This window comes from Vulpes vulpes, chromosome 10, assembly GCF_048418805.1.
Source record: "Vulpes vulpes isolate BD-2025 chromosome 10, VulVul3, whole genome shotgun sequence".
Taxonomy (NCBI): Eukaryota; Metazoa; Chordata; class Mammalia; order Carnivora; family Canidae; genus Vulpes; species Vulpes vulpes.
This window is the reverse complement of record NC_132789.1, coordinates 76,511,548-76,527,483: the sequence shown is the minus strand read 5'-3', so window position 1 is coordinate 76,527,483 and position 15,936 is coordinate 76,511,548. Positions and strand designations below refer to the sequence as shown.

The 15,936-nt window shown below is 36.0% G+C and overlaps 2 protein-coding genes across 27 annotated transcripts in view; one reads left to right on the top strand and one right to left on the bottom strand.

Annotated features, from left to right (window-relative positions):
- Positions 1-15,936, top strand: part of ANKS1B (ankyrin repeat and sterile alpha motif domain containing 1B) — a 1,023,959-nt gene that overhangs the window by 262,665 nt on the left and 745,358 nt on the right. For all 26 annotated transcript variants that reach the window (XR_011994937.1, XR_011994938.1, XR_011994935.1 and 23 more), the window contains exon 9: positions 7,231-7,374. Coding sequence is in view for 14 of the 26 variants with exons in the window: in XM_072724641.1 (XP_072580742.1) it covers positions 7,231-7,374 (144 nt within the window). In the remaining 12 variants the exon portion in view is untranslated. The remainder of the gene's footprint in view (positions 1-7,230; positions 7,375-15,936) is intronic.
- Positions 11,105-13,308, bottom strand: GARIN6 (golgi associated RAB2 interactor family member 6). Its single transcript, XM_026013080.2, is given in 4 exon segments — positions 11,105-11,218; positions 11,907-12,066; positions 12,068-12,534; positions 13,288-13,308. Coding segments are annotated over 4 exon segments (762 nt in total).

Sequence of the window (15,936 nt, the reverse complement as noted above, 5' to 3'; positions counted from 1 at the left end):
TCAGTTTAGACTTCTAGTTTTGTGATAATAAACAGCATCAGTTATTAAGAGGTAAAGTTTCAAGAGATAATGAGAACATGTAAACTGATTGTATGAAAAGTAGGATAACAAACCAAAGGAATTCTTTGAAGTTTCCCAGATGGCTATGCAAAGGATGCCAGCTCTGTAAACAGATAGCAGGTGAGGATAAAATTAGTTGGACCTAAGCATTTTAGAGGAATTACAATGTCTCATGTACTATTAAAAAGAAGAGAAGGGCTCTCCTTAGTCTATTCTTCAATATTTCTTGTAACTAAAAATAATTGCTTTAATGACAAGTTCATACTTCAGTAGGTGTGAAATACTTTTGATACTTGGCACATTTCCAAGTTCAAAACATCACTGTACAGGGTGACATCATTTTGGTGTGTGGATGTTAGCAGGTAGATTCAGTGTGCTCATTGGCATAGAGACTTATTTTTCTTCTCCTTTCTTTTCCTCGCAGATATAAATGCTATTTAGGTTTCCCAGGTAACTCCAAATAAACCAGAGAGAAATTTTGTTTTTTTAAGGACTTAAATGTTGCGAATTTCACTAACTTGGGATGGCTGAGGTGTGAAGCCAGTGTAGAGTAGATTGCAGAATTATTTTCAGAAAATTGAACAGATGTTTAGTGTTGATGAGAGGATGAAGAAATTATATTTGACACTAAGTTTTCTAAGCATTGCTATGTATTACATTGTGGCATGTGAGCTCTTTTTCAGGAATGAATTTAAGATAGGCAAATGCTCCTTTTTAAGTAATACGATCACTGACCTGTAATTGTTTGATCATTGGCACCGTCATAGTTTTGGTTTATAAATGAACCAGCTTAATACCTTACAATTTTCTTTTTTTCTCACCATAGCCCTCATTTATCCAATTAAAAATGCTATAAAATAAGATATTATTGATCTGTCATTTTTGATTGTCTTTCAAATTGACAAACAATTTGACTTGCTGTGTAAGGAAGTCACCTGTGTAATGAGATTGGCTATATGCAAGTTTGGAGATAAAATGTGTACTGGAGTTAAATTGCTCTGCATAATAGAAAAGAGGAATTCGAAGAGCTAATGGAATAAGCCTGTGGGAGGAAAATAAACATCAAGAAAGCTGGGCACTTCTTGGTGCAAGGGGAGAAGTCTGAATGTGTTCTTTAATGAAGTCAAATAGATGCTCAGTTCCGCATTAGCTTGAATATAGGATGAACACAGAAGAAGTGAATTCAGTGGAGTCAGAAGATAAGGGACAGTACAGTAGCAGGTAACAGAAAATCCAAAATAGTTTAAAAAGGAGTTTTTTCACTCCTTTTTCCAAAGCTTCGACTAAGGCAGTCTAAGGCTGGTAGCAGTCTCTAGCAAGAGGAATCCAGGATTATTCTATGTTATTGTTCCACTGTGTAGGTTCTCTAGTTTCAAGGATGCCTCATGGTTCAAGGTTACTGCTCCAGCTTCAGCCCTTTCATTGGTATTCCCATGAGCAGAAAAAGGAACGGGAGGAAGGACATGTTTCATCACTTCAAGAATGCTTCCTATACCCCAAAGTTCCAAGTTAATCATGTGCCCACACCTATTGCAAAAGGGATTGGGAAATGTCTTTCATTCAAAGCAGGCATATGCCCAACTAAAACGGCTTCATAACAATAGAAAAAAAAGGGCTAGGTTTCTAAAGACGAATGGAGAGGAGAGAATTATAGTGGGAGAGAACTATCTCCACTAGAGAAAATCATCTATGAAGTTGTAGGTAGGAGGAAGCTTGATAGATTCCAGGAAAGAGGCAGTGTAGGGTGGTGGTGGTACCAAACTAAGAGGCAGGTAAGGGCAAGTTATACCTAGCCTTCTGAGTTGTGAAGAATTTTGAATTTTTAAAAATGAAACTATTGAATGCTTTTAAGGAAGAGGGTAATGTGTTCATATTCTCATATTAAGAAATCTTCTCTGGTCACTGTGTGGAGAGGAAGAGGCAACATTGGTTGTATATACAAAGTTTATTTTATTTTTTTTTAAAGATTTTATTTATTCATGAGAGACAGAGAGAGAGAGAGAAAGAGAGAGAGAGAGAGAGAGAGGCAGAGACACAGGCAGAGGGAGAAGCAGGCTCCATGCAGGGAGCCCAACATGGGACTCGATCCCAAGTCTCTAGGATCACGCCCTGGGCCAAAGGCAGGCGCTAAACCGCTGAGCCATCCAGGGAGTCCCTGCATATAGAAAGTTTAAAATGCTTTTTGGCATACAATTGCCTAGTTATGGATTTGTCCTAATAATATCATCATACAGGTACAAAATCTGGAAAGACATGCACTGAATGCGTGTTGTGGGAATGAGGTTAGGAAAGCTTCACTTTCTCATCTAACAACTTTTAATTTTGAATGATTTGTTTTACAATCAGCATGTATTACCTTAAATGTCATTAAAAATCAATAAATCAATGTCATTTTTTTTCGAAAAACAAAGACAAAAATATTTGAGACTCAGCTACATGGTTGTCCAAATTGCCTACTAGCATTCCGAATGGCCTTCCTTTGTTTGGATCTCCATTTCTGGTGGCTGCCTGCTGCATAGTGTCTGTCTTTCTGCAAGATCCCTTTGCACTGAGAAGTTCAATTAGATGGTTGTCCTGCTTTACATTTTGGTTTTTGTGTTTTTGGTAGGGTGAGGACCGGTCTTGTCTATTCCATCATCCGATTTCCCCACCCACACATTGCTCTCCTATATTCTAGCTGGGTCGGGCACCCCAGGTTTCCTCCAGTGACATGTGAACAGGCCATGGCTACCCTCTGCCTTTGCCCCACCACTGCCATGTCTATACAGACATGTGTCAGAGGGCTGCTTGGTGAGGACTTAAAGGGACTCTGTGGGGTCATAACTGGCCCTTAATCCTGCACTTTAACTGCATGGACTTTAGAATTTTAGGGTTAAAAATTAAAGGCTTTCCGTTACACACTATTGCAGAAAAAAAGGAATTTCTTTGTGAATATCCTGAAAGTCTTAAATAGTGTCATTAAGAGCTTTGTTCCATGGTGTAGAAGAAAGATTACAGCACCGATAATCAGAAGACTTAGATCATAACATAGCCTGATTTGTAGGATGATCTTGCAAATAGAATAACAATGCAAGAATATCAGCTTCTTCAGTTGTCGAATAGGGGTAATTCCAACCCTACTTTATTGGGCTATTCTATATCTGAAATCATTTTTAAAACTATAAACCATCATTATAGATATTTGTTTTGTTTCGGCCATAATGAAAAATTGGGGTTATATCTATATATCTCACCTCCTAAGGAAATCACATTTCTTTATTGTTAGACTAATGTAATTATTTTAGAAGTATTTTTCTTTGAGCTCCAATTTGTGTCCCTGTGGTATTTATGTATTATGACTTTGGTCTTTTGTGACAACGTAGACCTGGTGCCATCTTTCTTCTACATAATTACTATGTATTAACCAAGAAGGATAATTGAGCTCAAACCATGACAAATTAAGGTCTATATTCTATTAAAGAATTTCTGGAACTTTAGGAATACAGTTGGGTCTCCAATAAAAAGTTTCAAAGGCATTTAGAATAAAGGAAATTCCCAAGTTTAAGTGTGTTCATGTGGCTTCCTTTTCATAAATAATTGAAGATTATGTTTAGTTTGATAAAAAATCTTTCCCAGGCTTTTTTTTTTAAAGATTTATTTATTTATTCATTCATTCATTCATTCATTCATTCATTCATTCATTCATTCCTGAGAGACACAGAGGGAGAAAGAGAGAGAGAGGCAGGGACACAGGCAAATGGAGAAGCAGGCTCCATGCAGAAGCCCAACATGGGACTTGATCTCAGAACTCCAGGAACATGCCCTGGGATGAAGGCAGGCACTAAACCACTGAGCCACCCAGGGATCTCCCCTCGGAGTGTTTAATTATAAAGAAGCAAGAGGAAAATTGTTGTTTTACACAGCTAACTTATATACTGTCTTTAGGGGGCAGTACTAAACCACTGATAAATTTTGTTATTTCTGCTAATGCTGCTGGTAATGGTTAATATAAAATAAAACTAAAATAACTATAATGAGATTTGTGATGCAATTACATATACCCCTTAGTAAAATTTTCTAGGTAGTTAAATGGAAATGATAGTTTGAAATCATTGATAATCAAGCCCTATCAAGTAGGAATTATTACTTTACCTACTTTGCAGATAAGGAAACTAGGATTAATGAGATTATGTGATTTGCTCAAAATAACACTACCTTGGAAATGGCAGAGATGGGATTTAAATATCTATTTGACTTCACAGCTTCTTCTCTTTGCCACTATGCCATCTATCATAATACACAAACTTATACCAAGAGCTACAGACATTTAGAAGAGAGCTGTATCATTTGTATTTGTGGGAAATCTGTAAAGAAGTGAAATCTGAACTGTATTTTGAGGAATCAGTGAGATTATAAGAGAATAATAGCTAAAATGGTTTAATATTTATTGAAAACTTATTATGTGTCAGGCACTTCATTTTCGTCACCTTATTCATTATCAGGAAAAAAGCTGTGAGGGAGGTTTTACTGTATTACTTCCCATTGAGTATATAAGGCAAATGACAATGGTCACATCTGATGAAAATCACACTAATAAGTAGGCAAGCTGGAAATTCAGAACTAATTTCAGAGCCTAAACTCTTACCCAGTAAGATACACTACACAGAGAAGTAAGATGGAAGGTGTGAATAAATGGAATTGAGCATGATTAAGGATGGGCAAACAATTCTACTTGGTTACAGTCTGGATGAGTAGAGTAAGTAAAAGTGTCTAAAAAAAAAAAAAGAAAAAAAAAAAAGAAAAAAAAAAAAGACTTTGGGATCCCTGGGTGGCACAGCGGTTTAGTGCCTGCCTTTGGCCCAGGGCACGATCTTGGAGACCCAGGATCGAATCCCACGTCGGGCTCCCGGTGCATGGAGCCTGCTTCTCCCTCTGCCTGTGTCTCTGCCTCTCTCTCTCTCTCTGATGACTATCATAAAAAAAAAAAAAGACTTTGACCATAGAACCTTGAGGAATTTGGATATTATTTACTGTACAATGGGAAATAATTTATGAGATTTATGAGCAGGAAAGAAACATAAACAGGGTTTTTCTGTGGGGAGAAGAAAGAGATAGAGGAAGTTCCCTGTAAGATTGGATGAAATAATTTTAGTACCCTTAACACAAATAGAAAAGAACTGATAAATCTGTGAAACGTTGATAATTCTTACCAAGTATGCAATGATTCATGGTGCCATGCCCTGTCAGCATTGATGGTCAAACCATCATTGGTTTGATCATGAGTTGGTGAAGAAGATGCCTTTTTGGTTATTTTGTTATATTATATTTTGTAGACAGCATTGATTATACATGTAGATGCTCTTGCTGGATTAAAGTTTTAGATGCCCCAAGATTTTCTCACTAGGATGTCTGTTGGGTGAAAAAATTGCTGTGATGATCATCTTTTATTCCTGATTTGAGAAATGTGTTCTTATGAAAGATGGAGAGCTATGTACAAAATTACAGAAATTTTTGTATTTTTGTATTTTGAAAATAAAGTGCCCGACACATAAATTTTGCTGAGCATTCATCAGACTCTTTCAGTATGAAATTTTCATCAATTAAGGCAAAATTCCTTGCATTGTTTCTTTGATAATTTCCTCCTATCTCTCCATGGAGCTCTTAATTTGATCCCCCATTTCTTGACTTTTAATTTCTCTTCATCGTTTGTTCTGTCTTCTGGGAAATTTCTTCAGACTTATGTTTCAACTCTCCATTTGGGTTTTAGGTATTTACTTGTTTTGTAGCATTCTGTTCTTGTTTTATGGAGGCAAATATCTTCCATTTCTTCATGGATACTATTTATAACTTTTTGTATACTTATTTTGGTATCTGTTAAAGGCTTCCTTTAAATATGTGATGATGCTTGGATTCTTATTCATATTTATCTAAAAATTTGGGAACTATTTATGTGAGTGGAGCTCTCATGAGAGGTGGGCTTCACAGTAAGAGTTAAGGCATAGGCCCCCATCATTTAGGTATTTATAGATCTTTTTTTCTTGGGAGGTCAATTTCTGCAGAGGGGAATATATTCTCATCTCCTACCTGGGGGATATAAACCTAGCTGCCATGCTCTCTAGGGCAAATGTGGGCAGGCACTGGGTAGGTTGGGAATATATAACTACCAGATAGTCAATTAATTTATTTGTTTTTACAGAGACAGCCCTCTGTTCACAGTGCATGGATTATTAGAGTTCATAATACCTTTGTTTCAATCCCACCAGAAAATAAACCTCCAATTTTTTGTCTGTGGTGAAGGTTTAGTTTCTTGGCCAGTTGAGAACATGGGTCTCAGGGTCTAACTCAGCCAAATATAGAGTTTCTATCCTGTTGCAGCCCTACTTGCACCTACATTTTCATGTATAGTACATCTCTCTGATTCTTAAGCCTTTTTGATGGTACTGAGTTGTGAATAGACATGCTGCTTATTCTTCACCCTTATAGACATTTTGTTGGCAGTTTTCTCAAGTTTGGTTAGGCAATACCTACTCATTTGTTTATCATTATCTTAAAATTTTCTTGTTATTGCTCATCTGCTAATCTCTCTCCTTTTGTCCCTGTCCTTATGCATCAGACCATTTTTATAAATCCATTGCTGTCATTTTAATGGGATTTGGCAAGTAGCAAAAACAAATATGCAGGTTCAACATGGAAGTCTCATTATTAATTTTAAAAGTATTACCCCTGTTAGATGTATGATATAAAATTTTATGAAGTTCAGTTTTTTGAAAAGGAGACATTATGAAAAAATGGACTTTTTAGCAAAAAGATGGGCTTTTTAAGCAATTCCTATTTCAATAAAGGATTTTCCTGCTGTTCTTCTGGATGCATTTAGAAATGATAAGATTTTTCTAATTTGTTGCTATTTAGATATTTTCTTGGGTCATTTTCATGTCTATTTTTCATTATGAACTTTGTATCCTACTAGTCTTTCTCACCCAGTTTTTTCACTTTCAATTTTTTTAAATATTCAGCTTGAATTATACATGTTTTTTTGGCTTAGTCATGTGGCACAGCCATATAACTATGGTGAATATTAAGCTTATTTTGCTTTCTAGCAAATACTACAAGAAATTAATATAATCTAATTGATGTTAAGATATCTAAATAACATTGATATAATATATTGGTATAATATAAATTTAATTTCAGAGAACTTCATCTACAATAAATTTGTCACCAGGAGAAGTGGAAGAAGAAGATGATGATGAAAACACTTGTGGGCCTTCAGGACTCTGGGAAGCATTAACTCCTTGTAATGGATGTAGGAATCTTGGCTTCCCCATTCTTGCACAGGTAACAGTTTGCTTTTCTTAAGATATATTAAAACATAAAAATAGTTGCCTATGTTTTTAAGGAAATCTTTTCTGTCTTCCTGAAAATCCAATTAATATCTTGTTTGCTCTAGTTTTACTTCAGTTGAAAGTCAGTAAAATGTTTATCTAACTTGTTGTACCTGTATGGATACGCAAACACATACTTTACATCATCTTATGTGGCTGTATTATTTTGATCATGATGATAGCCCCTGAAAAATTGAGTTGTTTTTGAGATTTTTAATATTTATGATCTAGAAATAGTTCATTTAAAGAATGTTATTTTCAAATTAAATTACAATTTATATTAATATTAATAGAAAATGATTTACAAGGAAACATATTAGAGCTCTTTAATAGCATTGTTATGATTTTTTTAGCACAATATAACATTGTAGAATAATGTTTGCCTTTGAAAATTATGTAGGACAATCCAAAAATGAGACCATTGACTATAATTTTGAAACTATCTCACCATTCATTAAGTCCATTTTATTCTATTATATCACCTTCAAATTCCTGTTGTATGTTTTGGACCAACACAAGCCTATGAAGGAGTTCCAGAAATAAGTAAAATTACCCAGAGCTAGGAAATTTGAAGCCGAATGAAAATATGAAAAAACATTAATGCAAAAAAGCAATGTAAGGCTAAGGTATGTATGTGTAACTACTTAGTGCATGTGTGGAAAAATAGTCTTGGACAGAAAATAGTTTGCAGTAATTATCTAGATTAGTGTCACATCTCAAAAATATTATTTTCTGTTTTGCCTCAAGTATGAGGTAATTATTTCTAAGAAAAAAATCACATTTTTCATGTCTTATGTCACAAGTTGATCAAGTTCCAATATTAATTTATTGTAGAGAAAACAAAGTCAGCAGATAGTACCTAAAAAAAAAAACATTTCTTCACCTTAACATGAACTATTTTTAGGACTCTAAGACACTATCCTAATAATTACAGAATTGTTATCAATATCTACTGGACCCTGAGTTCAATAAAGGTAGGGATTATATATTGCATTATATCTAATTCAGGGCCAGCATAGTTCCTGGCATATTGTAAGTATTAAGTAGTATCTCAGTGGAACAATTAATAAATGCATAGTATATTTGGCAGTTTCATTTCCTCACTTAAAGAGTTTTACCTCCTGTCTATAAGGAGATAGGATAAAGGAATGAAAAAAACATAAGTTTATTTTATTAATATAACCTCATCTGCTTAATGGTTTACTAGTAATCAAATGCTTTTATTGTTTCTTATTGTTTCATAAGATAAAGTATTAGAGCTCTGAGCCAGCAATAATATATAACTAAAATTTGCTTCTCTACCACCTTCTTCAACATTAATTTTTTTCATTTTATTAAGTTTGGTAGTAGGCTTGGAAGTAACTTGACTTTGGTTTACAATATTTTAATACTAGAGATTTTTCTTGGGCCACTTTCCTGTGAAGACTTGCAAATAATAGTATTTTAATAGTTTATATTTACCACAAAATGTTTCCCAGTCTGCAGCTTCCCCCTCATTTGTATATGTGAGGTTTTTGTGTAGTTTTTTTAAACTATTAAATTCATTAAAATTCTTATTTTTATTCTTCTTATTTCTTTGTTTAATTCATCTCATCTAGAAGTAACTCCCATTTCTCTCATTATATTGCATCCTGTTTGGCTTGGATTTTCTTCTGAAATCTCTTATTTTTGTTGTCCTATTTTTAAAACCACCATGATATTTTTACATATAATGCATGGGAGGAGAAATCATGATTGCATTAATTAGCTGACATGATTGCCTGGTCTTAGAAATCTATATTTTCTAAAAGTATCCTTATTGGTATTTTCATTGCTACTGATTACATCTATAAATTTACTTGATATGTAGTATCTTTTTTTTTACTCTATTTAATATAATAAATGAAGAGCAGAATTCTTTTGTTACTATTCTCATCTGGTCTTCTACTAATGTTCTCAATTTGTTGATGGACTCTCCTTTAACATATGTATCTACAATAAAATTTAATACATTTGTTGTGACATTGGAGACATCATATCAAATGTAAGTTTGTCCTACAACTTACAGTAGCTTTGAACTCAGGATTTTCTGGGCCAGCTTCAGAATAGAAGTTTTCTTAAAATTTCATGAAAAAAAAGGATTTTGTTTTGAAGTTGTTTTTTCTAGACCTGAAATATTTTGGGAGGTCATTAGAAAATCATTAAACTGACGACTATGCATAGAAGGCCTCACAAAAACCTATAACCTTACAGTTTGGTAAGGGAGCCTTTGGGAATCACTGGAATTAGTATAATACTATGCAAATTTCTATATGCTCAGATTTGTTGGATTCAAATAAAATATATTTATTTCACATTCATAACCCTTAAGTGGATCGAGCACACATGTATCAAATATCTTCTATATTCAAAGCATAGTCCTAATCTTCAGAAACATGAGGATTATGGAAATACAGACTCAATTAAAACTATGTGATGTATTACTTTTAGAGTCTCAAATAGATTTTTTGCTTGCAAAATCAGAACATTGGCTGATCCTATGGATCTTACACTTCTAAGATTATCTAGCCTCCAGTTTTTGTCTAGATTTTGAATTGATCCTATATTCAGGTTTTAGCCAATTTTTCTGTTTTTTCTAGTCTTAATATGGCATTTTGTCCTTCCTTTGTGACAAGATGTTATTTCGAATTCTAAATTTTCACAAAGAAATTAAGAATTTTAAATAACATCAGGGAATTAAAATTAAGGCTTGCAGAATATGTTAGGTATTTTAGTATAATTTCAATGCAGTTGAATATTTAAGTTGGCAAAAAAACAAGAATAAAGAGACTGGGGAAATGAAGCCCTTTCTAGAAAGTATAATTAATTTTTTAATACTCCTGAAAAAAATATTTTATAATAATAATAATAATAATAATAATCACTACCATTTGCTTGTGTTCCTGGTTATATATTTTGGAAATTTTAGACTTTTTTTTTTTTGGTTAATACATGTAGATGAAAAATGAGAGTCTTTAGAGTAACCTTTAGTATTTTATTCTATCATCTGTGAATTTAATCACAAATATCAAGTTAAGGGAAAGTTAAAGATAGTTCAGAGCCTGATCAGAAATTGCGATTTGTTTTTATTGCTACCCTTCCCTTTTAAAAGAGCATATATGATTAAAGCAGAGAATTTGAGATGAATTGTGTGAGGGTGGATGACACTGATCTCCTCCACAATCTTATATGAGATGTCCACCTCTGCACCACGGTGTGGTGCAGGGCTTTGAGGCTCTTTCCTAAAGAGTCAGTACTGCTGGGTGGAGACCTCTGGCTTCCATCCTGTACATTCATGTAGCCTTTACTCTGAGGTTGTAATGAGGGGTCTCAATACTGAGCTGTTAGCTGTTTTTGCCACAGGCTTGCCAGTAGTTTCTGCTCTTGGAATCACCAGATTTGTTCTGCCCTCTGAGAAGAAGCCAGTAGCTCCTCCTGATGTGCTAGAAGTGCCCTCTGAAGACAAGAAGGGCTTGTAGCCCTTGCTTACAACAATATTAGGACATGCCGAATGCACCCCCTATGGTCTTTCTCCTGTGCTTCCTCCTGGATCTGTGATGGCTGCTGCTGTCGCCATCCCTGACCTTTTATCTGATACTGTAGGCTTTGTGACTGCAGACGTATGTGAACTCTTGAATGCAGCAGGTGTGGGAGGCATGGTGAATTTATTCCTCCCCAGCATACACATAAGAGGTGGCCCCAAACAATTCAGGGTTCATGTGAAGACTCCTGATGTCAACTTGATCTTGATCCCTTCCATAGAAATGAATGACATTTGCCTAAGGGAGAGACAAACAAGTGAAATAAACAAAGTGAGACCTTTTATTCCTATAGCTAAACAACAAGAGTTTATAATAAGAATTTTGAGATCTGAAGTCCAATTTCCCATTTGTTGCAGGAATCCACCCTCCTTAATATCTCCATAATGACCCCATGATCCTTCCAGTTTTTCTTGGACAGTTCCAGTGTCAGCAAGAGCATTGTTATAATTCACCAGCGAATATCCTCATATTCTATTTTTTATACACTTGTGTTAGTATTTCTGCTGGTTAAGTGGGATGCACTTCAGTATTCTGACAGCTATGAACAATGCACACAGGCACATCTGTCTGCCACTGATGTATACAGAATCAGCACATGGCAATCATGGGGAGCCATGGCTGGGGAGATGGTGAGGATGCCACAGATGGCAATACAATATTGGATGTGAAATTAAGAGTGGCTGACAGCTAAGGAAGCTCTGAAATACAGCATTGGGGAAACTCTGGAGCCCCTGGAACCTCCTCAATGTGACACAGGCTCCAAATGGAGGCTCTGATGGCCCTGAACCCATTCAAATGTAATGAATTTTCTAGGTGAGCCTCACCCAAACAAAGGTGAGCCTCAGTACCAAAGGCTCTGCGGGACTTTTAGCTGTTCTCCCATAGCACCCTGGCCCCATCTTTTAGAGTCTCTGTGAAGACTTACCGATGGACTCTTGTCCTCCTCTTCAAACCCAGTTATGTCCAGTGAGTCCCCAACTGGGATGGCATGGGAACCACTGTAAGCCTCTACTGGTGGTCTCAGAATGTAAACAAGGTTTTCCCAATGCACAAAAAGATCTTTTGTATCAGAAGGGGGACAGAGGGTAAAAAGAGCGGCCAGTGGCAAGCTTCAGGTGGAGCTTTTGTTTTGTACCATTATGGATGGATATTGTTACAAACTTCGAAGGACACAGTCTGGTTAGCTCTAAGATCTGTGTAGGCTTGTAACCCTTTTCCTGGGGGGCAGGACCATATCTGTTATGGTCATCACAGATAGCAGCTGGTCAAGCCAGCAGCATGACATCAGGTAGTGTGAGGTGGGGGCTGGTGCGGACGATGCCCACAGTCACCATTCGGGCACGGTTGTGCCCGTCAGTCACTTCTCCTTTTTTGCCCACCTGTATAAAGTCACTCTCAAACCTTGGTGCGTACTTGAATATGGTGTACTCCCCCTTGTACAGTTGTTGCTGTAGTTTCCCCATGGAGGTATTAAACATACCCATTGCAGGGCTGCTTTGGGCTGTGTAATGTGGTAACGTTGACTGTTCATGACTATCTTTTATCAAGGACTCCTATGGGTCTTCCACACCTTACCACACTTTGCAGGGTATCCTATTTCCCTGATTTCTTTAGCAGGTGGCCCAGCAGTGGTCTTCTACAGGTCTCTGAGCAACTAAGAACAGGGTGGGAGTACTGATTACCAATTGCTCAGTGCTAAAGACAATTAATTGCACCTGTACTAGACTGTGCTCTGCCTAGATCATGGAGATGTCGGGGTGCACAGACATTAGGGACTCAGTAGATGACAGGGTGCTCAGATGTTGAGTGCAGAATTGGGGCCTCAGTAGATATTACCATGTGCAGATGTTGAGGAGCAGAGGTCAGGGCCCCAGCAGATGTCAAGGTGCACAGATGTTGGGACCCTAGTAGATGTCAGGGTGCACAGAGGTGGAGGCCCACAGAGGTTGGGCCCCAGTAGATGTAATGATACACAGATGTGGAGGAGCAAGAGATCTGGGCCTCAGTAGATGTCAGAGTGCGCAGATGTTGAAGTGCTCAGATGTTAGGGTCCCAATAGAGGTCAGGGTATGCAGATGTTGAGGCGTGTAGATGTTGGTGTTCACTTGGAGTAGGGAGGGGCCTCCTCTTGAGCCTAACCCATTGGTTCACAATAGCCTCTGCTCTATTGGATTCTACAACCTCACTGCCTATTGTATTTGTATGGTTCCTCTCCTCCGAAACTGAAGCCTCTACCTGGGCTTAAACCACCCCACAGGACTCCTTTTATCCTCTCCTGCCCATTGTGACCTGTGCCCACCACGCACTCCTTTGTCACTGTCGCCCATCAGCCCCTCCCTCAGAGCAGGGACACTGTCCTCTCCACCTCACCCCACCCATCCTTACAAGGCTACCCTGTCTGTGACAGCTCAGCACAACCCCCTGCCCTAGGGACTCATCTGAGGTTTTTAATACATAATGGCAAATCACTTTCCTTTAAAAAGGTTTAGGTAAAATTTCTGTTAGGTATGAGTCTAAAATATACACACTCTCCTCACCAGGATTTCTGGTGTAGCCAATTAGAAGTAATTGTAGACAATTTACCTTGAGAATTGTAGAGAATTTACCTTGACAAGAGAATTGGACAAAGTGGCCAATAGGTTAGTGCAGGGTGTTTATCAAGGTTTATTATAGTGAAAAAAGATCATAAACAAGATTAATGCTTTACAATAAGGGCTGGGTTAAATAAATTATGGAGCATTCTATGATATAGTACTCTGCAGTCGTGAAAATCATTATGTAGTTCCCTATTTAACATGATAGTCTTGATTTTTTTTTCTTAAAGAAAAAGAGCAAAGCAAAAAGATTTCAAAGTAGCATTCTATGTGTGGTCCAATTTATATAAGATCATCTGTGTGTGTGTTTGCATATGAAAATATGTTCAGTGAAATGTTTAAAGTGCTTATCTCTGGATGGTATAACTTTTCTTTATACTTCCTATTTTTATTAGGTTAATTATTTCTATTAGTGGGGAAAAAACTATTTTTATTTGCAATGCCTATATTTACAGCCATGATAAATTTTATGTTTTGATACACCCTCACGTTGCTGATGAGATTTTTAAGCTTTTTTCTAGATGTTTATATGCTGACTATACAGTAAAGGAGCCTTAAACATTACATTTATACTCTAGTCTTACCCACTATCATATTGGATATATATAAAAAAGAAATTTGTTGACTACCACGTTATCAATTCAATAAGATCAAGGTATTTTTTATTGCTATGATGATATACACAACACACACATATAGAAAGTCATAGTAGGCATAGTGTTTGAGTCTTTAGTTTGTTTTATAGGTCAAAAGAAACATTTTCTTCCCTTCATATTGAAATATCCAGTATTTCTGATAATAGGATTAGTTTTCCTTTATTTATTAAGAGGCCTCTTAACATACCAATAAAAATTTTTACTGGCTTGTTTAAAGTCCTTACTTATATCTTAATTTCTACCTTATGTCTCTATTACTTATCTTAGAAAAACATTAAGCCTAATATACATTTAGTAAACAAACTAACATTTTAAAAGTATCCCAGTGGTTTTGGTCTTTTTTGAAAAGAATAAATAGTATGGGACACAGTAATTTAATTTAGGTGCTTAAAAAAAAACAACGTGAAGATATACTGGTTTTCTTAAACGCATTTGCACATATATTACAAGATATTTATCTTAGTATTCCATTAGAACCTGAGGTAATTGTCTTATCTCCAGGGAAATCAGACACTGTAATACTTGTAGGGTCTATGGACTTTCAGAAATTGTTCCAGACCACTCTTTAGATCAACAGCAGTAAAACTCCTATTATTGGCCTGATAATCATCATGTGTAGCATTTTGGAAAATATATTTCTATTTTCATTATTCTGATATAGTTTGTCTTAAACTCCTCTAGCCATTTAGAAAACTATCTTATGAATATTTGCCTCAAAACTTAAGACGTTCAGATGCCTAAATAAAAAATCTACCTGAATCTGAGATTAAGGAATTCTTTTTATGAGAATGCAGCAGCTTTCTGTATGCTGTTCTTGAAACAGATTTCCATACAGTTAGGCTTTAGATATAATTAAAATAAATTTATGCTCCCTGTCCTCTACATTAGAGCTTGTGTCATCAAGTAAATCATTTAACTTCCTTGGGTCTTATTTTTCTCATCCTTGAAATTGAGATGACTCATTAGATATCTTTCAACTTCAAAACAGTTATGATTTTTATCATAGGGACTTAACATTTTCTCCTTATAATGAAACTACTGTGTTCTTTGGAAATACTCCGAACAATAATAATGAGTCAAGGAATTATTCAGATCTCAACAGCTCTGGGAATTGTGATTCAATATATAGTCTTATTCTGTTGCTGAAATTTTTGCTGGAACTTTTAGAACAAACATTCAAAATATTATCTCAGTAATTTGGGTAGTGAACGAGGGGAGTGCTTAAAGCAATGTAATTGAAAATATGGGTTAAACATTTTAGACAATTTAGTTAATAATGAACATGGCTGTGGTAGGCATATTAGCTCCCCCAAAAGATGTCCATATCTTGATCTTCACAAGTTGACCCTATGACATTACATGATAAAGGACTTTGCAGATGTGGTTAAGTTAAGGATCTTGAGATGGGGAGATAGCCTGGGTTACCCAGGTGGGTCCAATGTAATCACAATGGTCTTTATAAAATAAAGGCAAAAGGTTGGAATCAGAATAAGTGATGACAGAAGCAGAGGTTAAAGCAATACAACCATGATCCAATGAATGCCAGTGGTTAAAAAGCAGGAAGTGGATTTCCCCTGGAGCCTCCAGAAAGAACTAGCTCTGCAAACACCTTGATTTTAGCCCAGTGAGAATAATTTTGGACTTTTGACATCTGAACTGTAAAAGAATAAGTTTATGTTGCTCTAAGCCTCTGTATGTCCTAATC